General features: G+C 34.2%; 2 protein-coding genes and 1 pseudogene across 2 annotated transcripts; 2 read left to right on the forward strand and 1 right to left on the reverse strand.

Moving 5' to 3' along the window:
* Window positions 1–7,414: 7,414 nt before the first annotated feature.
* On the forward strand, window positions 7,415–12,790 carry LOC108334026 (disease resistance protein RPV1-like; annotated as a pseudogene).
* A 3,152-nt stretch (window positions 12,791–15,942) lies between these two features.
* LOC108334027 (cyanidin 3-O-galactoside 2''-O-xylosyltransferase FGGT1) lies at window positions 15,943–17,979 on the forward strand. The gene has a single exon (XM_017569608.2). It carries the CDS (start codon window positions 16,463–16,465, stop codon window positions 17,861–17,863), a length of 1,401 nt encoding a protein of 466 aa, XP_017425097.1. The 5' UTR covers window positions 15,943–16,462; the 3' UTR covers window positions 17,864–17,979.
* Window positions 17,980–21,936: 3,957 nt separating this feature from the next.
* On the reverse strand, window positions 21,937–23,529 carry LOC108333491 (cyanidin 3-O-galactoside 2''-O-xylosyltransferase FGGT1). Its single transcript, XM_017568957.2, has one exon. It carries the CDS (start codon window positions 23,385–23,387, stop codon window positions 21,984–21,986), a length of 1,404 nt encoding a protein of 467 aa, XP_017424446.1. The 5' UTR covers window positions 23,388–23,529; the 3' UTR covers window positions 21,937–21,983.
* Between the last annotated feature and the right edge of the window lie 1,740 nt (window positions 23,530–25,269).

Raw genomic sequence — 25,269 nt, forward strand, 5'->3', positions numbered from 1 at the left:
CTCTTTTTTTCTCTTTACTCTCTCTTCTTTTTCTTCTATTCTCTCTAACTCAACTTTTTCAACATTCACACTCACTAAAACTTTACACTCTTCCTTAGGGTTAACTTTAGTATTAGTGATAATGTTGAATTTTACCTATATTTCTTTTATGAATAAGAAAACAAAATCAACTCTTTCTTAGATTTCCACCTTCTTTATGCCTCATTTTATTGTGTTTCTAAGTAGTTACATCTTGAGTTGTATTGATTTAATTTCATCACTAATCTCCACTTTTTACTTGGAGATCACCCACATGAAGCTTACGCGCCAATCCAAAGAATCAAAGAACCATAGAAGCAAGAAGAAGTGTGAAAAGAAGAACATTGAACATAAGTGATGTGGCTGGGGTGCAACTGGCGTGCAACTGAGCCCCATTCATCTCGACTTGCTGCCACTAGGGTGTAGTTGGAGTGCAGTTGAGCGCCTGCTCTCCGGACTGCTGCCACTGGGGTGTAGCTAGGGTGCAGCTGAGCGGTCTGTTACTGAAATGCTGCCGCTGGGGTGCAGTTGGGGTGCAGCTGAGCGGTGGCGATGCTGATGTGTCAAATTTTGTCTATTTAGGGTTGAAACTCGAAGGGCTTTGCATCTTTTTTGATCCATACGCGTTTTCTTTCATTTGGAGCACTTGGAGGTGAGCTAGGAGCTGTGGGAACAGTCCATCTTCTTCCTTGGGTCTTCTTTGTTCTTCCATTTTCATCCTTATTGTAAGCTCAAGCTCTCCATTCATGGAGAGCTAGTTTCATTGTTGTTGGGGTATTGATGCAAGCACCAAACTCGTATGTATTGCTACTGATTTGAATGTATTTTATGCTTCTTTCGTGATTACTAGTATTTTGTTCCTTCTCTTAAAGCTTGTTGTGACATTGCTATCCATGGCATGATTTTAGGGTTTGCTTGATGTTGGGAAATATTGTGTGAACCTAGAACTGGAACAAATTACCCAAAGGGAATTGTATCTAGGGATAGAACTTGAACTTTTGGTTGTCTTAGGTCTCAAGTCTTAAAGCGGATTAACTTGTTAGGTTTTCCAAGGAATTGGAGCTTAATAAGGAAGTCTAGGCTCTCTCTACCTAGGGATTGGTTTTGAGTAAATTAGAAGATTGACATTAGTAAGTAAATGAAGAAGGTGTAAATTTGCATGCATCAGAGTGAAGTAACCCCAACAATATCAATTCATATCACTTCTAATCTTATATGTTTTCAAGTGTTTGAGTCATCAAAGATCGCTTTTACTATTTATGTTTCATCGTTACTTTAATTGCATAAAAACCCAAATTATGGAATCATTCTTTAGTCTAAAGTAGTTAGAAATCATACGATTGTTTGGTGACACGAGTCTCTTGGGAAACGATATCCGGTCTTACCGGTTTTATTACTTGAACCATTCGGTACACTTGCCGAAATTTCCTTAACAATTAGCCCCAAAACTCTTATCAGGCATATCTTCCAACTTCTTAGATATTTGGCCAACTTCTATCTTCAAGTTTCTAATAGCCGCTTCAGTGCTTTTTTGAGTGGAAATAGTTACCTGCATAAATTGCTTAAGAGTTTCTTCCAACTTTGTATGTCTTTCATTGAATGTAGACACTTGTTGCCATAGTGTTGGTTATTGCTGTGGCCTATTAAATTTTCCTGATTGCCTAGTTTATCTAGATTGTCCTTGACCTTGACCCATGCTTGGGTAAGGTTTCCACCCTTGGTTGAAATTACCTTGGCGGTATGGAAATTGATTGGCCATGAAACTTACATCTTCTAGGCCTTCAACTTGAAAAGCGCTTTGACCATTGACATGGTCACCACCACATAGTTCACACATCTGTTGTTGAGTGCAACAGTCTTTAATTCCTTTGGAATTGAGCAAGTGTCTTTGTTAGATTCTCCAACTATTGAGTTATAATCTTATTCTGAGCAAGCAAGGCATCATTTGATTGCAATTGTAGAACCCCTTTCTGTCGAATAGGAGTTCCTCTTTAACTGTGCAACTCATTGTCATTAGTAGCCATATTCTCTATCAACTCGGTTGCTTCCTCTAGAGTCTTTCATTTAATATTACCTCCTGCTGAGGCATTTAGCATCAACTTGGTTTGTGAACCAAGACCTCCAAGGAAAAGTAAGACTACTACTGCTTCATCAAAGCCATGCGTAGGAGTTTTTCTCAACAAACTTTTATAACGATCCCATGCTTGACCTAATGTCTCTTCCATCCCTTGTTTGAAAGAAGATATTTCTTACTTCCCTTTATTGACTTTAGATTGTGGGAAGTATTTGTTTAAAAACTTTGCAACCACAGCTTCCCACCCTGTAAAGCTTCCTTCTAGAAAAGAGTTTAACCATAACTTAGCATTGCGTCCCAATGAGAAAGGAAACAAGCTAAGCTTGATTGCTTCATCCGACACCCCATTTATCTTCACGGTGTTACAAATTTCATTAAAGGTAGTGAGATGCTCATATGGACTTTCATGTGATAACCCATTATTGATTACTCTTTACCAGTTGTATCAATGTTGGTTTCACCTCCATGTTTGCAGCATTGACCCTCGACCTTGCTATACTGTTAAAATGTTGAGGGCCAACCACAGTGATGTAATCTACAAGAGTTCGTCTACCCTTATTCTCTTCTGCCATATTTTCAGTGCTTTGGTTAGACCTTTGTGGTGAAGGTTGTAAGAGTGCTTCTAGAAGAGGGAAAAATTCTCTAGATGTACGGATTCTTCTCCTCCATTTACTCTCGTCCAAGCCTTCAAGAAGAGGTTCTGAATTTTTCTTGCTTCTAGTGCGAATTGCTTCATGCATACACAAGAAAACAAAACCCTAGAAAAATTTGTTAGCACAAAAAGATAGAGAAGAAAAATAAAAAGATAGAAGATAGAAAGATAAAACAAATAAACTTAGGAATACAAAAAAATAAAAACAAAAACCAAAAAGATAAACTTAAAGATACAAAAATAAAAAGATAAATAAAAAATATATAAATCAAGTCAAAGTTAATAAAAAATCACACAAATAGACTAGTTAAACCACGAGTCCCCCGCAACGGCGCCAAAAACTTGTTAAACCCTCGGCAAGAGTAACCGAATCATATCAAGTAATAAACCTAGTAAGACCAAGTATCGTTCTCCCAAAGGACTCACGGCCTAGACAGTTGTGTGATTTGTTGATTAGCTAAGACTTGCAAAACCGATTGATTAAGATTTAAATGCAAATACTCAAAAGTAAATATGAATGCATGGATTGATCAATGGTAAGAAGAAACAAAACAGGTGAATTGAAATATATGGATGATTATGTTGTTGGGGTTTATCAATTTCATCCTATCTACTCTCATGTATTCAGGAATTCATCTTTCTTCATTAATTGTTAAACCCGATGGCTCGGCGAAGAAAGCCTAATCATAATCACTAGTTTACAATGTCTTGTCTCCTTGGCAATTAATCATGCATTATACTGAACAGAAGCTTAAAGGCAACCAACCATCATACTCTTGTGTCTAGGTTTATACTACTATTGGGAGAGATTTCCCAAATCTAGATTTCCCCGTATGTGTCCATATTGACAAAATCAATGATCATGACATCGAATGAGTTAAACAATGCATGCTTTGAGCAAAGAGGAAAAACCCTAATAATTAATGAAAGAAAGCATGTATCTTAGAAGATTTTGAAGAACAAATTCCATACATGAGAGTTTAAAAAGGATTACATTGATTCCCCAACAACAATAAATGTTTAGTTCACCATATTCATGGTGAAACTATATGAATTATAATGAAAGAGTGAAAAGATAGAACCCTAGAAAGGTGAGAAAGGAGTTGTAGCATCCACAATCCTCCTTCAAGGGGTGAAAGAGTGTGTTTCTGCTTCGTTCCAGCCAAAGATACTTGACCTAGGTTAACTAAAACCTTATATAATATTCTAAAAATTACAGAAAAGTGAGCCCAAGCCCATCAGAATGCCGCTCAGCAGTAAATATCGCTCAGCGGTAAATACCGCTCACCGATAGTGTGTGACTTCTATTCTACCCCTCAGCTGAAGTTTTGCCCCTCAACGGTGACTGCGGGTCTTCAAAATGCCGCTCAACGGTAAATGGCGCTGAGCGGTACTTGCGGCTTCTTCCCTTTTTGCATTTTTTCTTCGTTTTCTGAATCCAACTCTTAGCTCCTTCATTTCTTTCACTCAATTCATCTCAAAAACCTGCAAAAACAAGGAAATCAAGCATAAAATCTGTCCAACTCTCTTATTTTAAAAAATATAGGCAAAAGCATGATTGCAAGCTAGTTTCTAAGTCATAAAGGTTGTTTTTGATATCAGTTTTAAGTATAAAAATAACAGTTTTTCAACTGTTATCATCTTCAAAGCACATACTTTTTGAAAAAGAATGACAAACGCATAACTGCATCAAAGAGACCAAAATAAGAAAAGGCCAAATCCCAAAAATGAAAAAAAAATTAAACACAACAACGAAAACCCAATGCCAAACCCAAACACTAGTGTAGAAAAGGCTTTTAACGTTTGTTATTTTGGGCCTTTTACGTCTGATTCTGACCCGACATCTTTATGGGTGACGTCAAATGGGAGTCGGTTTGCACAGTCAGATGTCTTTATAGACACCGGACACTATAGATCAGTTGTTTATATAGACGTCTGACCCTATAGATCAAACGTCTAAAATGTCGCCATATTTGATTGGATCTTTTTCCGCTTGAGGTCTCTCGGATTGCTCCTGGCTCATGGTGATTCGAGTTTACAACTTTATATTTTAGTTGAAGAGAATTGATTGTAAGTTTTTTTTTTGTATTGGATGGTTTTAAAAACGTAGTGGAGGGAATTGGAGGAGTTCAAAACACAAGAAATCACCGCCCAAGAATGCCGCCCAAGGACACGAGCAAAACTACACCAAAACCCAACAAAAACGCATTTTAATCGGTTCAAATGAAAGATAATTCATCAAAGAGTAATGTAATCAGAGTATAATTAATTTAAAACGGTGCAAAAGTGAGAAACGAACCTGAATAACGTAGCCCGTGGAGAGAAAACGTGAGGAAGATAATGAACAGTGAGTGCGCGTAACGCATTCGTGGTGTTTTAATGTAGACATTTAGAAGTCGATTCCCCTCATAATAGACATCTAAATTGCTTTAGAAGTCGGAGTGGCGGGATCAAACGTCTAAATGGAGTCAAAAAGTGACTTTTTAAATTTCTGGGCTAAGTATTTAGAAGTCGGTTCCCCCATAACAGACGTCTAAATGGTTTTAGAAGTCGGAGTGGCGGGATCAGACGTCTAAATGGAGTCAAAAGGTGACTTTTTAAATTTCTGGGCTGAGTATTTAGAAGTCGGTTCCCCCATAACATACGTCTAAATAGAATAAAAAAATTAATCTTTTTAAACTTTTTCGTTTAGTTTTGGCGTCCATTCGGGGTAGCCGACGTATATGAGTATTTAGAAGTCGGGGCCCCCCACAACCAACCTCTAAATAATTGTTTTACTTACGGAAAATGCCACCAGTCATTTTTTACGTTGGATATTCTAGGGTCAGACGTCTAAAGGGTGCGTTAAAGACCTTTTCTCTACTAGTGAAAATGCAATGAAGAAAATGGATAAACCCATTTACCTTGCTCGAACCACCATGATCACCGGAGAATGTCATTGCGCACAATTAGGAATATGAGAGTGAACGAAATGGAGGACCAAAATAAGAAGAGCGGACTTCGGGTTCGTCCCACGCAAATGAAGACCTTCGCCAAAGGTTGAAGCTTTGGGTTCGTCCCTCGCAAATCACGAGCTTCACCAAAGGTTCAAGAGAAGACAAAAATGGAGGGAGAACGAAAATGAGGAAAGAGAACCAAAATGAAGAGAGAGAACGAAAATTGGGGAATATGAGAGAATGGAGAGGTCAAACACGGTGAGGAATAATTTTGGAATGAACAATCTCTAAACCCTATGACCTTTTTCACGTCACATTTTCATATTTTAATTTTATTCAAAATGGACCATTGAGGCGCTGACACATGTTAAAAAGTTGTTAAAATATAATTGTCAAAATATCGAAATCCGAAATGGAATACGGGCAACCAATTTTTTTTTCGAAAAATATTGTTTTAATAACTTTTTGACAACAGTTTATGTAGTAGCTTGTGATTATTCCGTTTCAAATATACATACCAATAAAATAAAATGAGACATAATTATTCTAAAAAAATTGTTAAAAAAATCTGTTAAAATATTTGACCAAAGGATTTCCGCACTGTGCTCTCTAGGAAACTCTTGCTTCACTTTTTTTCTCTCAATACTCAAAAGCTGGTCAGAATTGGTTCTAGAAGATTGAATCTCTTTTTAAAACAAACAAAAAATTTATGACTGACAAATACAACTAAAGAAAACACCAAATGAAGAAAGACGTTATTTTAAAATTAATTTTTGTTAAATAATTAGTATTACTAATAAAAATTCTTTTTGAATATAAACAATAAATTAAAGAATTTTATTTAAATTAATATTAAATGTCGTTGCTTAGTTTTACTTTTAATAAAAATTGTTATGTTTAAGAATTATTCATAAAAAGTTTTAATAAAGCACACAAATAAAGAAATTTAAAATTATTTGGTATTTAAATAATTAATTAAATTAGCAAATTATTATCAAAGAAAAAACTTGAAATCAAGAAAATTAAAATTAATTAACAATTTCAATTATACTAGCAATAAATTTAAAATTTTATCAACGATAATGAATTTAAATTAATAATAACAGTCAATTACATTGTTTGTCAACAATTATAATTGAATTACTAAATTACTATTTTAATACACAATAATAATAGTTTTTCAATTACTTATCAGTACTTTAATTTTTTACATTTTAATTTAATATTAATATTTTATATTCACATTAATTATAAATATTAATAATTTTATTTTTTATCTTAATAAATTTTTTTAAGATAACTACTATTTATTATTTTCAATACTACTAATTATAGATCACAACATTTTTCATAATACTAAAAATTTAAATTAAATTTTAATAGCCATTAATTATTTTATATAGTTATATTCATTTTATAATAATATAATTTTTAAAATTGTTTTAGTAGCATTAATTTTATATGTACATGTTTTTTAACAATAAAAAAATCATTACTTAAATAAATAGACAAAAATTTTAAATTTTTATGATATTTATTTAGTATAAAAGAGAATAAAAAACAAAGAGACCTGCACATAAATACAGTAACCAAAATTTCGTAATTCCCTCTCATAGGGTACCTAAAAGTTCATATCACTAAACTTGGTAAAAAATAATAATAAAAAAAGATTAAAAGGTATAAGATGATTAATGGAAGAGGCAGAGCATCTTGAAAAATTTCCTATTCCTTAATTTTGTCTTTAATCCAATGTTAAAATAGGAATATCATATGCCACTTTACCAAGTGATGAAGTTTCTGAATGCTTATCTTTTTCTAGGGATTTCCATTACTGCAACTCATCTCTACTCCATTTGAGTTATGTAATGTGTCTCACATGTTTTTGACCATCTTTTGAAAGAACTCCATGTTCATCCTCTTAATGGTTGTGGTATGAATTTGAAGGAACAGTCACTACCATCCACCGATGCCAAAGAAGAAATCAGGGAGGAGATGGTTTTGGAGCCATTTCTGTGGTCGATCATCTTCTTCCGATGTTATCTCATCAGTATCTACTTCTTCTACCTATCACTCATCCGACACTATCCAAAATCAAGACTACAGATACGATGTGTTCATCAGTTTCAGAGGCCCTGATACCCGCAACTCTTTCGTCGATCATCTCCACTCTCATCTTCTCCGGAAGGGTATTTTTGTCTTTAAAGACGACCGCAAGCTCCGCAAAGGAGAATCCATTTCATCACAGCTTCCACAAGCAATCAGAGGTTCTCGAATTTCTATCATCGTTTTCTCCCAAGATTATCCTTCCTCGTCGTGGTGTTTGGACGAAATGGCCACTATAGCTGATTGCAAATAGCAATCTAACCAAACTGTTTTCCTGTTTTCTATGATGTTGATCCGTCTCACGTACGACATCAGAATGGGGTATACGAGAAGGCCTTCGTTTCGCTCAGACAGAAATTCAAAGGAAAGCCAGATAAAGTTTATCGATGGGAGAGAGCTATGAATTGGTTTGGCACGTTAGCTGGTTGGGATGTCAGAAACAGGTATCTGTTAGCTATGGCTATTGTCTCTGTTTTCTATATTTATGCCTCTTATATATGCATTTTACTATTTTTTTAAAAACATTAGAAGGTTTATCTCCATAGAATTGTTGTTCTAAACATTGGAGTGTGACTGTAATTTAAATTATTTACATCCTTTTTGAGCTGAAAGCAAATAATTATTTTAAGGAATGGGTTCAAAATGGTGAGTGCAAGAAAATAAAGAAAACAATATTAGTCATTTGAGAAACTACGAAGACTAAAAAAACAAACTAATCTTAATTTTTATCATCAAATCGTTTGAAGAGATTGAGAGCATTTTAAGCTTATTTCTTTCTTTATTTTTTTTTTCTTCCAGGTCCGAATCTGAAGTAATTGAAGATATTGTACAAACGGTAATAAAAAATTTGGGTCATAAATTCTCTTGGTTTGTTGATGACCTTATTGGGATACAACCACGGGTACAAGCATTAGAAGATAAACTAAGATTAAGCTCAAACAGTGATGTTGTTCAAGTTTTAGGAATTTGGGGAATGAATGGAATAGGAAAGACGACTCATGCAGCTGTCCTATATGACAAAATCTCTCATAGGTTTGATGCTTCTTGTTTCATTGAGGATGTGAGCAAACTTTATAGGGATGGTGGCCATACTGCTGTACACAAAGAGATCATCAATCAAACTTTACGTGAAAATATAGATATGAGTAGTCCTATTGAAATATCAGGGAACCCTAAAAAATAGGCTTTGCAACATAAAACTCCTCATAGTTCTGGACAATATTAATGAATTAGAGCAATTGGAAAATTTGGCCATAAAGCCCAAATGGCTTTTGAAGGGAAGTTGAATGGTTATTACCACCACAGATGAGCATATTTTGAAAGTGTACGAGGGTTATGTGTTGATACACAAGGTTCCATTATTGAATGATAAGGATGCTGGTGAATTGTTCTATAGAAAGGCTTTCAAAAGTGAAGAGCAAAACAGTAATTGTGCCGCAATGATTCCTGAAGTACTCAAATACGCTCAATGTCTTCCATTGGCAATTAGAGTGTTGGGTTCTTTTTTGTGTACTCGAGATGCTGATGAATGGAGAGATGTGTTGAATAGATTGGAGAATAGTCCAGATGACAAAATTATGAATGTACTTCAAATAAGTGTTGATGGACTACAACGTGAGGAAAAACAAATATTTTTACACATTGCTTGTTTCTTTAAAGGGGAGAGGGTGGATTATGTTAAGCGAATTCTAGACGGTTGTGGGTTACATCCTCGCATTGGAATTTCAAGACTCATTGAGAAATCACTCATCACTATTAGTAATGAAGAAATTCTTATGCATGAATTGTTACGAAAATTAGGAAAGAAAATGGTTCGTGATGAATCACCAGAGGAGCCAGGATCATGGAGTAGAATATGGCTTCATCAAGACTTCTTTCAAGCCTTGACGAGAGAAACGGTAACCACTTACATTTTAAACTTAGTGAGTCTTGTGAAATGTTTTTTTAATATCTAGCAACATAGTTAAGAGCATTGGGTATTCTGTTTAGACTAAAAGTTTATTTCCTTAACATTAACATAATCATTTTATTATTGTAAATATTTAAAGTTTTTGTATATATTTTCAACTCGGTGGAAATCAAGTTTGAACTTTTTGAAGTAATTATTGCATTTTTGTTTCATAGATAGAAAATATGTAATTGAATCTGAAAACTTTTTTATTACAAAAATGTCCTATCGAATATTTTACATAAGTAATATGATTAAAAAAATATACTTCAAATACAGTTATTTAAATTAAAACTTCACTATTTCTTTTTAGAAAGGTGTTTCGTGTTCTAATGACTGAAATGATTCAATTAAGTTTTTCTTATACATGTTTATCTTTGCGTTTCGGGGACAGAGAGGGTGAGAGCCATCGTTTTAAATAAAAAGGAAGAACTGTCAGAGTGTAATGTTAATGGATTGTCAAGAATGAAGGAGCTCACATTGCTGATATTATATCACACAAAACTTTCAGGAAGGTTGGAATTTCTTTCTGACAAATTGCAATATGTTCTATGGCATGATTATCCTTTTGCTTCTCTGCCTCCATATTTTACAGTCTCTAATCTTGTGGAGTTGAATATGCTTAACAGTCACATCACACGTTTATGGGAAGGCCACAAGGTATTATAATTACATTCTTTCCATTTTCTTCTCCGTGATTTGAAGAAATCACGGAAAGATAGACTATCTCCATAACTTCCCAAAAGAAGTGGCGGCAATGCATTAGTTTTTTCTGTGAAAGATAGTTAGGAGAGTATTATTCCATGTGATAATAATTTTAGAATTAAAATCAGAGTAAACATTATTTTAAAAGTGAAAACATTTTAGAGATTATTTTAATTATCTTTCAGTGTATTTTTGTCCAGCATTTAATTATTTAATTGTTGGTTATTATAGAAGTTTTATTAATTTACGTGACTATCATCGTAATTCATCCTTTTGGATGACATTATAATGTTTTTCTTTTTCCACTAAACGAACCTAAATGAAACTTTTCTTTTTAACTCTTTAGTGTGTCTTTAATTTTCAATGCATACCAAAGTAAAAGAGAAATAATAAAATTGAAGTTTTAAGATTAGATGCTAATAGGTGGTTTTTTTTTTCACAGAGCTGCCCCAACTTGAAAAGGATTGGTTTAAGCAACTCCAGTTATCTAATTGAGACTCCAGATTTTTCCAGAATCATAAAACTTGAAAGGCTAGATCTTTCTGGATGTACAAGTTTATCACATGTTCATTCATCAATTGGTCTTCTTAAGAAGCTTGCTTTCTTGAGTTTACGAAATTGTTGCAATCTATTTATCATTGACTTTGGCAGTGTAGGGAACATGAGTTCTCAGAGTCCTACATCTCTCTGGTTGTAGTAGGCGTGAAAGCTCGCCAGATTTTACAAGGACAACACATCTTGAGTACCTTGACATGGATGAATGTACAAGCTTATCCACTATTCATGAATCTATTGGAGTCCTTTCAAGTCTTACTTTCTTGGGTTTGAGAGGTTGCACAAAGCTTATCAGTATACCAAATGATATTAATTCCTTGGTATCTCTTCAAACTCTATATTTATGCCGTTGTTTTAAACTTACAAATCTGCTCCCAAGACAAGCTTCTAAATCTCATTTGGAATGTTTGATTTTTCTAGACCTAAGTTTTTGCAATCTACTAGAAGTACCTGATGCTATTGGAGAGTTAAGATGTCTGGAAAGACTGAATCTACAGGGAAACAATTTTGTTTCTATACCTGACTCCTTCAGGGTGCTTCATTGTCTAGCATATATAAACTTGTCGCACTGTCATGAGCTTAAATCTTTGTCTAACCTTCCATTTGAAGGAGCTGCATCAGGGGGGAAGTATTTTAGAGCAGTATCCGGATCTCGTGATCATAGGTCAGGCTTATATCTTTTTAATTGTATCAAGATGGTTGATATATTGTCCAAACCTTGGGATTGTTGGAGTTTGGAACTTGCATGGCTTTTCAGACTAATTAAGGTTCACATTGTACTACCTTCTCTTTGTCTTTTTGGATGACATATTTGCCTAATTTGTCATTAGGAGTGTCTTTAAATATTGTTTGTAAAAAATGCTTTTATTAACTACCTATTATTTTTGTACAACTAATTATAATAAAATTGTGATTTTCTCTGTGGTGACATCAGGAATCCTGTCATTTTCGATGTGGCTTTGACATTGTTGTTCCTTGGGGTTTGGAAATTCCACGGTGGTTCACCAAAAGATTTGAAGGGGATTCAGTTATAAGGATAGAGGAATTCAATGTGGATGAAAACTGGATGGGCTTTGCATTTTGTGTTATATTTGAGGGAAACATTGCTCCTGTTGTTGGTGATTCTTCATCGCACCCATTATATCTTTCTTTCGTAAGTAAACATATACAGAAGAATACTGTGATATGCCACATTATTTGAACACGCAATATCTTGCTAAATCAAATCATTGTTGGATCATTTATATCTCGAGAGAGCATTGTCATTTTGTGAAAACAGGAGCACGTATCACATTTAAAACCCTATCAAGGGTTAAGATCCATGCATGGGGGATGAGGAGTATATTCAAAAAAGATGTACATGACTTTAAAAGGATGCAACAAGGACAACCTCTTCCATTCCCTCGCAATGAAGTACACCCTTTCAACTTTGTTTTTGTGAAAAAAAGCAAGACCAACTCTGGTCCTATATTCCGGCTGCCCTACAATTGGTTACTCACAAGGGAAGATGAAGTTGAGAAACATGATGCAGAAGTAAAGGAAAGCAACTTGTCTTATGCGGGGTTTTGAATGCGCAACCAAAGATACGAGAGGCTCACGAACATGCATCTTTTGGGACCAAGGTAATCATAATATTTTCTAAAACAGTAGGTCCTAATTAATCATTGATTCATTATTTTTCTTATTAATTGTTCTTAAAATTAATAGTGAAATATACGTGTTGGTGTAGTGCATTGAGAACTTGTGGTCAACTTAGACATGTGTAAAGATGGGCTGTCTGGCTACGTCTAGTCCTTTTATGGTTGGTGTGTTAAATTAATTGGCCTATTTAATTTTTAAAACAATTATAGTTTTTTTAAAAAAGTTCTTCAATTTATTTTTTTATATAAAAATTAGAACGAAATTTTAAATCAATGATTGCTCCGGTGAAAACTCCTCTCCATATGCTCATATTCACAGGGTGATCATCGCAAGGAAGAATATCGAACGAACAACATGACAAGATATGAAATAAGGGTAAGCTAGAGTAATTTAATTAATCCAATAAAACATATAATTCAAACAAATATAAGAGTAAATAAAAACTAACATGTCAATCATGCAACAACCGAACAAACATTTCCAACAACGACCGAACGTATAATACATGCGATGACCGACCACTTGACTTAGATATCCGGATTGTATGAATTGTGTAGCTACGACGTTTGTGCACTTGGATGGTGTAGTAGTTGGGATGCCCTCAACAGTTGTCACCCGGGGTTAGTCCATTATACCTCGTCCAAGTTACCCATATGGACTAGGATCTCCTGTCATTCTCACACATGAGTTACTTCTCTTTACGTGAGAATGAGTAATCACGGAATATTAGGATAAACGCCAGCTAAATAATAACCACATTCATACTTTACAATTCCATAACCATCCATGAGATATTCCTCCTTGGAATTCTCTTTCATATCCATATTACACATATCATACCATACTTCAATACCAACATACTTCCTTATCCATAACACATTTAAGTAAAATCAAACCGAACAGTAAAGCAACCACCACCTTGAGCACGACCGAACGTAAACGATCAACATAACCTATGAACAAGACTGAACGGGAGAACACTCCCAATATGTGAACATGACCGAACGATCATTTAAAGAGTAAAACTCAAGCATGAGCCGAACACGATTTTAGGGTCGAACACTAGAGCAACCAAATACTAAAGTTAAACCGAATAATGGAATCTTAGGCTGAACACTTAAAGCTTAGGCCGAACGCTATTGGCTTAGACCAAACAATATTGGCTTAGGCCGAACATTGGCTGATACCGGATACTACTATAACACCGATCAGACCGAACGCTATACTAGAAGCAATACCAAAACATACCCGAACGCTATATTCAATCGAATACTAACAATAGGACGATCTACAAAAGCAGAACTCAGTTAAGACCGAACACAAAAGTAAGGCCAAACGGTCAACAAAGAGCCTTCAGCGAAACTACTTGTAATGCCCCGACAACTTACCAAAAGGTCACCCATCCCTAAATTACTCTAGGCTAAGCACGCTTAACCATAGAGTTCTTATGGGTTAGGCTACGAAAAGAAAATGCATTTTGGTGATATGAGTAGCCAAATCAATCCCTTTAAACTATCCTTCAACTGTATAGTCCCATACCTATACAGTCTCTAGATCCCCCATTCCGGTGTATGTTTGATTCATCCATGTGTCCCTTCCACTGGAAGCCTGCTAGGAGCCGCTCTTTGTTTGTGTCTCTTGCACTTCGTGCCTCTTGTACTGGCGATCACTCCCCATCCTCGTCAATGCCCGGGTGTCACATGCCCACCAGCTTCTGCTTGGTTTGTCCTCGAACCACACCGTACTTGGAAAGGCTAGGCTCTGATACCTATCTTTACCAATTTCCTTCATTCTTCCTAACTTTTAATCCTCCAACTTGTATTATACAAACCTATACACTTCTCTAAGAACATCTAAACATTCCTCACAATACACTCGTCCATAAACCAGAAATTGTACAAAAAAACATTCAACATGAACACAATACATTCCAATATTGCCGAGCACACAATCATTCAATTTCACATACATGTAGAACCATCAAATAGTATTTTCATACATCATAAACAAATCTATTAAATTAACTAGCTTCCCTTACCTCTTAACTGGACTGCACAACTTCTTTCTTTCCAGACATTTGCTCACAACACCAGAAAATCCTAAGAATATATATAACTCGTCGATTGGTGAGAAGAGACCAAACAAAAGACCAAGAGTGAAGTTAGAAAGGGAAAGAGAAGACTAATGAACACATGCAAACAACAAGGCTTTCTTGCATGTGCCACAAATTCTAGAAAATCACCAGAATCTAAGAAACGAAACTTACCCACTTAAAACCCGAAATTGATCGGTGGAATAGGAAGCTCTTGATCTCAAGATCGCCTTGGGGCTTCTGATCGCGGATTAGATGAACCACTGGTGAGAAATTTTAGAGAGAAAAGAGGAGATCAAAGTTTTGAAGAAAGATGGTGTATTCAGATAATAGAACGAAACTTGAAATTTTCGTTTATATACCACTCTTAAAATCACTTGGTCCTATCCTGTGTATACACCTGTCTTCTCCAACTTCTTTAATTTTCTCAGCTCTTACAACAACAAATTATTTTGATAGTACGCCTACAATAATAACCATGGCATTTATGTTAATGTATTTGAAGAAATTGATGTGAGACGTATGGAGTGTGGACACTAGAGGTGGTAGAGGAAGAAAAACACTTGAATTTAGAGATTTTGATTTTGAGAGAAAAGAACCGTAAGAGAAAGAAAAAGGAAAGCTTTAGTGAATTTTTGTTTATACATACATAAATACAATATATATATATATATGTATATATTTAAGTTCTTATACTAAAATTAAATTTAAAGTTTAAATAAACGATTTAAATTATGATGTAAGATAATTTTAATTATAATGACTACTTTATTAAAATTTTGAAACGGTCAATATGTAAAACATAATAGATTTAAATCATACATGGATTGAAAAGTATAACCTATATCTATATATATTTGTAACTAGATATAAAAGTAATACACTTTTTATATATTTTTTTTCAATTTTACTCTCTTAATTACTATAGTTTAAATTTAAATAATTATTCAACATAAAAAATTGTTTTTTAGTTTTATCATTTTAGTAACTGAATTCAAATAATTACTCTTTAAAAAAATATTTACTTTTTTTATCATTTTAGTAATTATATTTTAAATGTGAATTATTATTTATAATAAAAAATCATTTATAGAATATTACTTATAATATTTTTTATTTCAATTACTAAAATTTATTTTATCTATAACTATATATTTATAATTATATACATATTTTGTTTTTCAATTTTATCCTTTTAATTACTACTTTTAAAATTTAAATAATTTCTATATTTAAAAATTGGGGGATGTTTGTTGTTTATGGTAATATATATAAAAGAAATCCTTTCATACTCATGTATTTTTATATCTTTATATGCAAGTATCACTAACAAATACAAGTTTCCATTTAGTATTATTACCCACCAATATTTGGCAGTGGATTTTTCATCCCTATTTCTCCACTTCCTTTTAGAAACTCCATCAATTGTCCACCGTCCGATGGACCAATCAAGTCAAACTCGCAAATCCTCATTGCCAACTAGTTAAATCCACGTCAACCCCTCATACCCTGTGGACGTGCCACGTCACCACCAACGTCGAGCACGTGGTTTTATGCGAAGATGAGGGCAATTCTTAGGCCGGATTGAAAATACCTTTATCCTTTGGTTCTGTCTGATTTCTTTTACTATTTAATGATATAATGTCTTCATGAAAGACACCAATGAAATAGCTCAGTTGTTGTTTTTCTTATATATATATGGTTCTATTAGTGTAGTAGCAGTCTATCACCACGGCAAATGACTCAAGCAACCATGGATGCTACTGCAAGTGCTGCTCCTTTGCACATAGCAATATTTCCATGGTTTGCTATGGGACACCTCACTCCTAATCTTCACCTCTCCAACAAGTTAGCAGAGAGAGGTCACAGAATATCCTTCATAGTCCCACAAAGAACACAAACCAAACTACACCATCTCAATCTGCACCCTCATCTCATCACCTTTGTCCCCATCAAAATTCCTCATGTTCATGGCCTTCCTCACCATGCTGAGACCACTTCAGACGTCCCCTTCTCTTTAGCCCCACTTATCGCCACCGCCATGGATCGCACACAGAACGACATTCAACTTCTCCTGAGGAATCTCAACCCACACATTGTTTTCTTCGATTTCCAACATTGGCTACCCAGCTTGACTCGGAGCCTAGGCATCAAGAGTGTGATGTACCTCATAGTTCACCCATTATCAGCAGCATACCTTGGAGATGGACCAAGAAGAAGCCAAGGAAGAGAGTTATCTGAACTTGATCTAATGGAACCTCCTCCGGGGTTCCCTGATTCATGCATCAAGTTTCAGCCACATGAACTTCGGTTCCTCGTTGCAGTAAGGAAACTCGAGTTTGGAAGTGGTGTTCTTCTGTACGATCGGTTAGACAATAGTTTCTGCTCGGCGGATGCAATTGGATTCAAAGGTTGCAGAGAAATTGATGGGCCATATGCAGAATATCTAGAAACTGTGTATGGAAAACCTGTTTTGCTTTCAGGGCCTCTTTTACCCGAGCCACCAAACACTACCTTAGATGAAACATGGGTTGCTTGGCTTGGGCAATTCAACCCTGGCTCTGTTGTTTTCTGTACATACGGAAGCGAAAGCGCGTTAGCACAGAATCAGTTTCAAGAGTTGTTGCTTGGTCTTGAACTAACATGTTTTCCATTTTTTGTAGCATTTAAGCCTCCTGATGGATTTGAGTGTATTGAAGAAGCCCTGCCAGAAGGGTTCAGAGAAAGAGTTAAAGGAAGAGGGATTGCATACGAAGGTTGGGTGCCACAACAACTGATATTGGAACACCCTTCAATTGGTTGCTTCATAACACACTGTGGAGCTGCTTCTTTAACAGAGGCCATAGTGAATAAGTGTCAATTGGTGCTGCTGCCAGGACACAGAGGGGGTCATATCATCAATGCAAGAATGCTGAGTAGAAAATTGAAGGTTGGCGTGGAAGTGGAGAAGGGGGAAGAAGATGGTTTGTTCAGCAAAGAAAGTGTATGTAAAGCAGTGAAAAGTGTGATGGATGATGAGAGTGAGGTTGCAAGAGAAGTGAGGCAAAATCATGCCAAACTCAGGAACTTCTTACTGAGCGACAATTTAGAGTCCTCATGTGTTGATCTTTTCTGTCAACAACTTCAAAAGTTACTATAATTTCCAACCTTCCACCATTACCTTTATAGTACATGAATAAGTTGATATGACTTTGTTTTAACTTAATCTGCTCTAAATTTTGGGGGATTTTGTTTATTTACTTTACATTATGGATCCTTTAATTTCTTCTTGTTTACTTTATCTTTTAATTGCTTTCCCTTCATTTTATTTAGATCTGATTTATTAATTACTTTTTAAAATAATTTTACTGTTTCTGGTCGTTTTACTTTTTTCTTTCTAATGTGAATTGGAAAACATTCGGTCAACATTAATTAGGATTGTTTTTTTTTTTTAAATATCAACTAGGGAAAAGTTGTAGTCAATATCAATATAAAAAGTTGGAAGTAAACTTCTCAACCATCAACATTGTAAAAATAGTTTTGATGAGTCATCTTAAATAATTATTGTTGTGAAAAGTTTAGAAAATATCAGTAAAAACAATCTTTACTGGAAACTTCAATTGAAAAAAAAGAAAGTCAGTCAAGATTTTGAGACAAATCATCATTTACAACAATTATGAAACGTTGTTCTACATCATATTTTGGATCTAAACATATATTGGATCGCAAAATCAACTTTTTCACGTGCAAATCATTGTTTATAACAATTAACCTCTGGTCTGCATCACCTTTGCTGTATGCAATATCAACTTTTCCAGCCGCACTTATTGTATATCACTCCTTTCTTGAGTTTTATAACACCTAACAATCTTGTTATTAAGGAAAAATAAAAAGACCATAATTGTGTCATACTCACTTTATTTCAACATGGTTATATTTATGTTTTTTTATTAAATATAATATGTTATATAAATTTATTCACAACTTATTACTATTTGAATTTACCAAACATTGAATTTACTTCATATCCAATAAGGATTGTCAAGAAATTCAAATTATAAAATTCAGTCCATAATAATCTAAATTTATATTAGTTTAAATCTAATTAAATAAATTTATCCCAAATTTAAATTTATATTTTTAGATTTCAAGTTCATTCCATTTATTTGGATTCAAATTAGATCTAGATTTTATTAAGGTGTGTTTAAGTTAATATAAGATAATTGAAGACTAGGTTGAGCCAAATTGGTTCGAGTCCTAGGTTAAGCCAAATTGGTTTGAGTCCAAGGTCGAGCGGAGTTAGCTTGAGTCGAAGGTTAAGTAAAGTCGGTCTAAAACGAATGTTGAGTCAAATCCGCTTAGATAAAGTTGTGTATATTCAAATTAAAGGTCGAGTCAACTAGAATCAAAGAATTGAGTTAAACAATCAAGTTGAGTAGGCCTGTGTTAAATTGTCAAGTTGAGTCAAAGGTATAAACGGATTAACATGTGTTGAAGGTCGAGATGGTATGCTCATAGAGAGGTCAAGACTATGGATAACAATGCAAAGTCGGTCATGTGGGATTACCTGTAGGCTCGTAAGAAAAGTACAGGACGAGTTGAGTATTTTAGTTTGTTGGTTTATTTAAACTCGTCCTACAAAACTTATAGTCCAAGCAGGCCAATGATGAGATGACCTACATAAACCACATTGACTTAAATTTCTAAAACCAATAACACTAGTATTACATGTCATTTGTGTTTCTTCTAAGCAACTTTCACATTCACATTTCTTCTCCAATCCATCTAAAAGTAGCTCACTCATTTATGTTCAATTCATCCAAAAATAACTTCTTCATTCGTGTTTCTTCTCATGTTTCGATGCAGGTCATTTTTATTTATAATAGGCTTGTACTCAAAAGTTAGAAATTATAAAAGTATGAATATTACTTATTTTGAAAAATAGACTTATAGAAATTATTATTTCTACTAATTTAATTAAATATAAATAGTTAATAAAATCCTGATTATAGAAAAGAATTACAAAACAAATTATTTCTTATGCTACCCACAAGTCGGTCTTTAAACCTGTAAGGTGAGCCAAATAAATTACCCTACATTTCTTATGTGGGCCAAAAACGTAGGCCAAAAGGACATAGATTGGCTCACATTGACATCCCTAGTCAAGAAGAGTTGACTCGCATTAAAGGTTGAATTGACTCTAATCGATTCGAAGCTTGACACAAGTCGATAAATTTTGAAAGTCAAGGTGATTCGACCAAGATCGAAGGCCAAGGCTAAGCGGTCCACCAAAAATCGAGGTGAGTCGATCTAGGTCGAAAGTCAAGACAAGTTGACCAAGTTCGAAGGGTTGTGCCGAGTCAAGTTGAGTCGATTGGACTTGGACCCTAAAATTGAGTTGAGTCGGGTTGAACTGAGTCGGCCCAACCGAGGAATTAGGCCAAGTTGGTCTAATTCGAAGAATTGAGCCAAGTCAATCGATATGAAGGTTGAAATGAGTAAGCTAACATTAAAGAATTAAGACAAGTCAATCCATATCAAAAAATTTAGTCTTGTTAACCTAGGTTGAATAATTGAGTTAACCTAGATACTTGAGTTGAGTTAGCCTAGAACAAAGAATTGAGTTGAGGTGACTCGGACCAAAAAATCGACATAGAGTGAAGGTAAAGGCATGTCAGTTTCGAGCTGAACATTGAGACAAGTCAATCAAGTTGAAGGTCAAGTCAAGTCAACCTACGTCGAAAGGTAAAGAAAAGTTGGTCTAGGCAAAAAAATCGAACTAAGTCGACTGAAGCTAAAAAAATCAAGCCAAGTTGACCTGGGTCTAAGGTTGAGACTATTCATGTTAGGCTAAAGGTGCAATTAAGGTGGCCCATACTAAAAATCAAGACAAGTTGGCCTAGGTTAAAAGGTCAAGATTAATTAACCTAGATTAAAGATCAAAACTAGTTGATTTAGGTTAAAATTCTGGATGAGTGGGTCTCTAATGAAGGTTGAGTCGAGTGGGCTTGAGTGAAAGGGTTGAGCTGAGTTGTGATGGGTTCAGTTCAAACCAAGTCAGCTTGGGTCAGTTAGGGGAGCCAAGTGAAGCTAGAACTAGGTGGAGTTGAGTCGACACAAGCTTGAGTTCAGTGAAGTTGGTTTGTGCACATGTTGACTTAAGTCAACTTTGACTGATGTTGAGGTGAGGCGGCATAGATAGGAATGGCAGCGGGTCAGGTTGGGTACAGATAGTGTTTACCCGCAACTCGACCCGACAAGAAAAAATCCAACGCTACTTGACCCGCTACCCACACGGATACCTGCTAAAAAATATTTGCGGGTATTTTAAAACCCGCGGATAACCCCAAATATTTAAAAAAATATCTTTTTATAAATTATTAAAATAAAATTTAAATAAAATTACAAAAAATATATAAAATATACTATAAATTTAATTAAATATAAATTAAAATTTTATTTTAATTAAATTTAACCTTATAAAATAAAAATTAATGTTAATTTTAATTAAATATAACTTAATAAAATATAAATTAATTTTTTATTTTTTGCGGATAGTGGATATCCGCGGATACGAATAATATAATATTTGCATTCGATCCGTTTATAAGCAGATATTAAAATATCCGCTATTTGCAACACATGGTGGTTATAAGTCAGGTCGAGTTAGCCTAACTCATAATTTATAAACCTAATTGTTAGATATATTATATTAATCTTATTGAATTTAATTTGATTAAAAAACTGAATTCAATCTTATTTTAAATTAGAGTTATGAAATTACAAATCTAGTTTGAATTAGTTAAAAAGAAATTTAAATTATAAATTCTATGGTTTACTAAATTATAAATTTAATCTATTTTATAATAGTAGATTAAATCTAGACTGAATTTAAAAAAAATAAAATCTAATCCATAAAGTTCTCAGCATTCACTAAAAAAACAAAAGTTCAAGCAGAAGTAATTGTAAAGTATTATACTTATGCCGGCCTAGACAACATCCTTATTTTGAAAAATAAAAAGAAACAACACCATTTTCTTGAAACGCAGTTACATAACACAAAGATTTCGATCATTTCTCCTATAATTAAGTAAAAACGTATTTAATGTATTAAATACTAATTATTGAATCTCACCATCAAGAAAAACTTATCCAAATTTTTACTTCTAAGAGAGAAATTCAAATTAACGATAACCTATATTTAAAAGAAAATTAGGAGTAATGATTGTGATCTTGGCCTAAATATTTCTTTGGTACATACATATTTATTAGAACAATTTTCAAATTCGGGAATCATTACAAAGATCTCGTAGCTGTTGACAGAAAGTATCAAGACATGAGGATTCCAGATTCTCGCTGAGTAAGAAATTCCTGAGTTTGGCATGATTTTTTCTGACTTCTCTGCCAATCTCATTGCCATCATCATCCATAACAGTTTTCACAGCTTTGCATAAACTTTCTTTTGTGAACAATCCATCTTCTTCACCTTTCTCCACTTCCACTCCAACCTTTAAGATCATACTCATCATCTTTGCATTCATGATATGATCACTACTAAGTCGTGGTAGCAGCACCAACCCACACTTGTTAACAAGCGCTTCTGTCACAGAAGAAGCTCCACAGTGTGTTATGAAGCACCCAACAGAAGGGTGTCCCAAAATCAATTGCTGCTGCACCCAACCTCCATATGCAATCCCTCTTCCTTTAACCCTTTCTCCAAATCCTTCTGGCAGAGCTTCTTCAATACTCTCAAATCCATCAGGGGGCTTAAGTGCTGCAAGAAAAGGAAAACCAGTTAATTCAAGACCAAGCAACAACTCCTGAAGCTGATTTTCTGATAACTGGCTTTCGCTTCCATATGCACAAAAAATAACAGAACCAGGGTTTAATCCCCCAAGCCATGAAATCCATTTTTCCTCTAAACTAGTGTTCGGTGGCTCAGGTAAAAGTGGCCCCGAAAGAAAAACAGGCTTCCCAAACACAGTTTCAAGATAATCCGCATATGGCCCATCAATTTCTCTGCAACCTTTGAATCCAATTGCATCCGCCGAGCAGAAACTATTGTGTACCCGATCGTACAGGAGGACACCACTTCCAAACTCGAGTTTCCTTACTTCAGCGAGGAACCGAAGTTCATGTGACTGAAACTTGATGCATGAATCAGGGAGCCCCGGAGGCGGTTCCATAAGATCAAGTTCAGTTAACTCTCTTCCTTGGCTTCGTCTTGGTCCGTTTCCAAGGTATGCTGCTGATAATGGGTGAACTATGAAGTAGGCGACACTCTTGATGCCTAGGCTCCGAGTCAAGCTGGGTAGCCAATGTTGGAAATCGAAGAAAACAATGTTTGGGTTGAGATCCCTGAGGAGAAGTTGAATGTCCTTTTGTGTGCAATCCATGGCGGTGGCGATAAGTGGAAATAAAGAGAAGGGGACGTCTGAAGTGGTCTCAGCATGGTGGGGAAGGCCATGAACATGAGGAAGTTTGATGGGGACAAAGGTGATGAGATGAGGGTTGAGATTGAGGTGGTGTAGTTTGGTTTGTGTTCTTTGTGGGACTAAGAAGGATATTCTGTGCCCTCTCTCTGCTAGTTTGTTGGAGAGGTGAAGATAAGGGGTGAAGTGTCCCATAGCAAACCATGGAAATATTGCTATGTGCAAAGGAGCAGCACTTGTAGCAGCATCCATGGCGGTTGCCTTTGAATTAGGTATAAATCTGAACCCTTATCTACTCTTGGGTAACTTCCTTATCTACTCTCTCTCTCTCTCTCACACACACACACATGCAGTCAAGCTATTTTCATGGAGAATATTATTACAGATATATCAATATTTCAGCAATATTTCAGCAAAGTGTACAGATAAGTCTGCCAATAGCTTATTATCACCCATTCCTTGAATATGATGTCTTGCACAATGAAACAAGACTACGTCGGATTTGTCATGTTCTCCTCTTGAGATGGACTTTTGAAATTGTTTCTCTCTAACGCTTTGTCTTTAACTTTACCTCTGTCCTATCTAATATTGTTGAATTAAGTATTAGTAAAAAGGTTTCAATACTTGCTCCTCATTTCATCATGCGAAAGAGCATCAATTTCTTTTGATTCTCTATAACACATACGACAAAATTAAATTTGGATGCTAAAGGTCATATAATATTTTCAATACCTTTTGTTTTTTCAATTTAATCTTTTCAATACCTTTTGTTTTTTCAATTTTGTAACCATAAGTGAGCATCGTCATCAAACGTGAAATTCGTGATGATTCTCTATATTTCATCCGGATTGTTTCAAACTCACCACAAAAGCTTGAAACTACTACCTCCTTACTCTTGTAATATTCTTGATACTTTTTCTTCATTGAATCTCATATATCCTTAGATGTTTCTTTATTGAGAAAGGTTTCCATAATACACCGATCAATTGACGAAACAAATAATTTTTGTTTTCAATTGTTTTAGCTTTAGTGCATCCAATTTCTTTTATTGTTGATCAATTATTAATTGTAACTTATTAGAAGTTTCTAGAATATTTTTGTAGAAGAGTATAAGATGTTAGTAGCTTCTAAGAAATTAGAGAAGATGCAAAAAGGTTAAAAAAAATATATCAACTCACTTAATTAACTCAATATTAAGCTAGTTGAAATCATGTGAAGGTTGTAACTTCTTTTACATGTCAATTTCATAACACGTAATATTGTAGTATGTCACTTTTAAGAGTAACTATTATGAATCACCTCTAGCCGTTGATATATTTATAAAAGTTTCGTTCTAAAACTAGATATCTTCTTGTAAGCTTTCTTTCTGGGTTGTATTAAATATCTTTTATACAATATTTTATACAAACTTCTCTTTTTGAAAAAAAAAAGTTATGATAACGTAGCTTAGTTTTATTTCATCTTAATAAAATTCAAGATCGTACGATAATGCAATGATAAAAGATTATCCTTAGAATTCATATTAATTTTATTCTTAAAAGATATATTTCAAGAAGTTAAAAAAAAACGTATATAAACTACTTTTAATCTTAATTATTGATGTGAGATGTGTATACCTCCTTCTATTTGAGTTGAAAAATAATATTAAATAAATATAATTATAATAAATATTTCTTTAATATCTTACAAAATGTCTTTATTATTGTCGAAATAAATAAAATTGTATAGTGTATCACAAAACATTATACCATAATAAATATAACTATGTTACTAATCCCATTAAATATGATAATTGACGCATATATATATATATATATATATATATATATATATAATTGATAAATTAAATAGCATAAACTTTATCAATTAACTTTATTAGTCAATCAGTTACCATTTTTATATGAAGTACGGATTCAATCTCATTTTTTTTTTACTTCTTCATATCTCTTGTATTTTTCTTGACTTGAGTATTGAATTTTTTTTTTACAATTGATTCTTCTTTCAATTTCATTCACATATCAACAATCAGTCTTTTCATATCACTTTAAAAAATTTCACTCTTTCTCAGTATATAACATGGTGTAACTTTGAGTGTTTAAAAATAATTATCGTTTCAAATTAAGAATAGGATTTT

The sequence above is a fragment of the Vigna angularis genome, chromosome 11 (genome assembly GCF_016808095.1).
Source record: "Vigna angularis cultivar LongXiaoDou No.4 chromosome 11, ASM1680809v1, whole genome shotgun sequence".
NCBI classification, from domain to species: domain Eukaryota; kingdom Viridiplantae; phylum Streptophyta; class Magnoliopsida; order Fabales; family Fabaceae; genus Vigna; species Vigna angularis.

Bases quoted from the DNA above. Each gene is read 5' to 3' on its own strand.
- LOC108334027 (XM_017569608.2), top strand. From the start codon at position 16,463: ATGACTCAAGCAACCATGGATGCTACTGCAAGTGCTGCTCCTTTGCAC.
- LOC108333491 (XM_017568957.2), bottom strand. From the start codon at position 23,387: ATGGATGCTGCTACAAGTGCTGCTCCTTTGCACATAGCAATATTTCCA.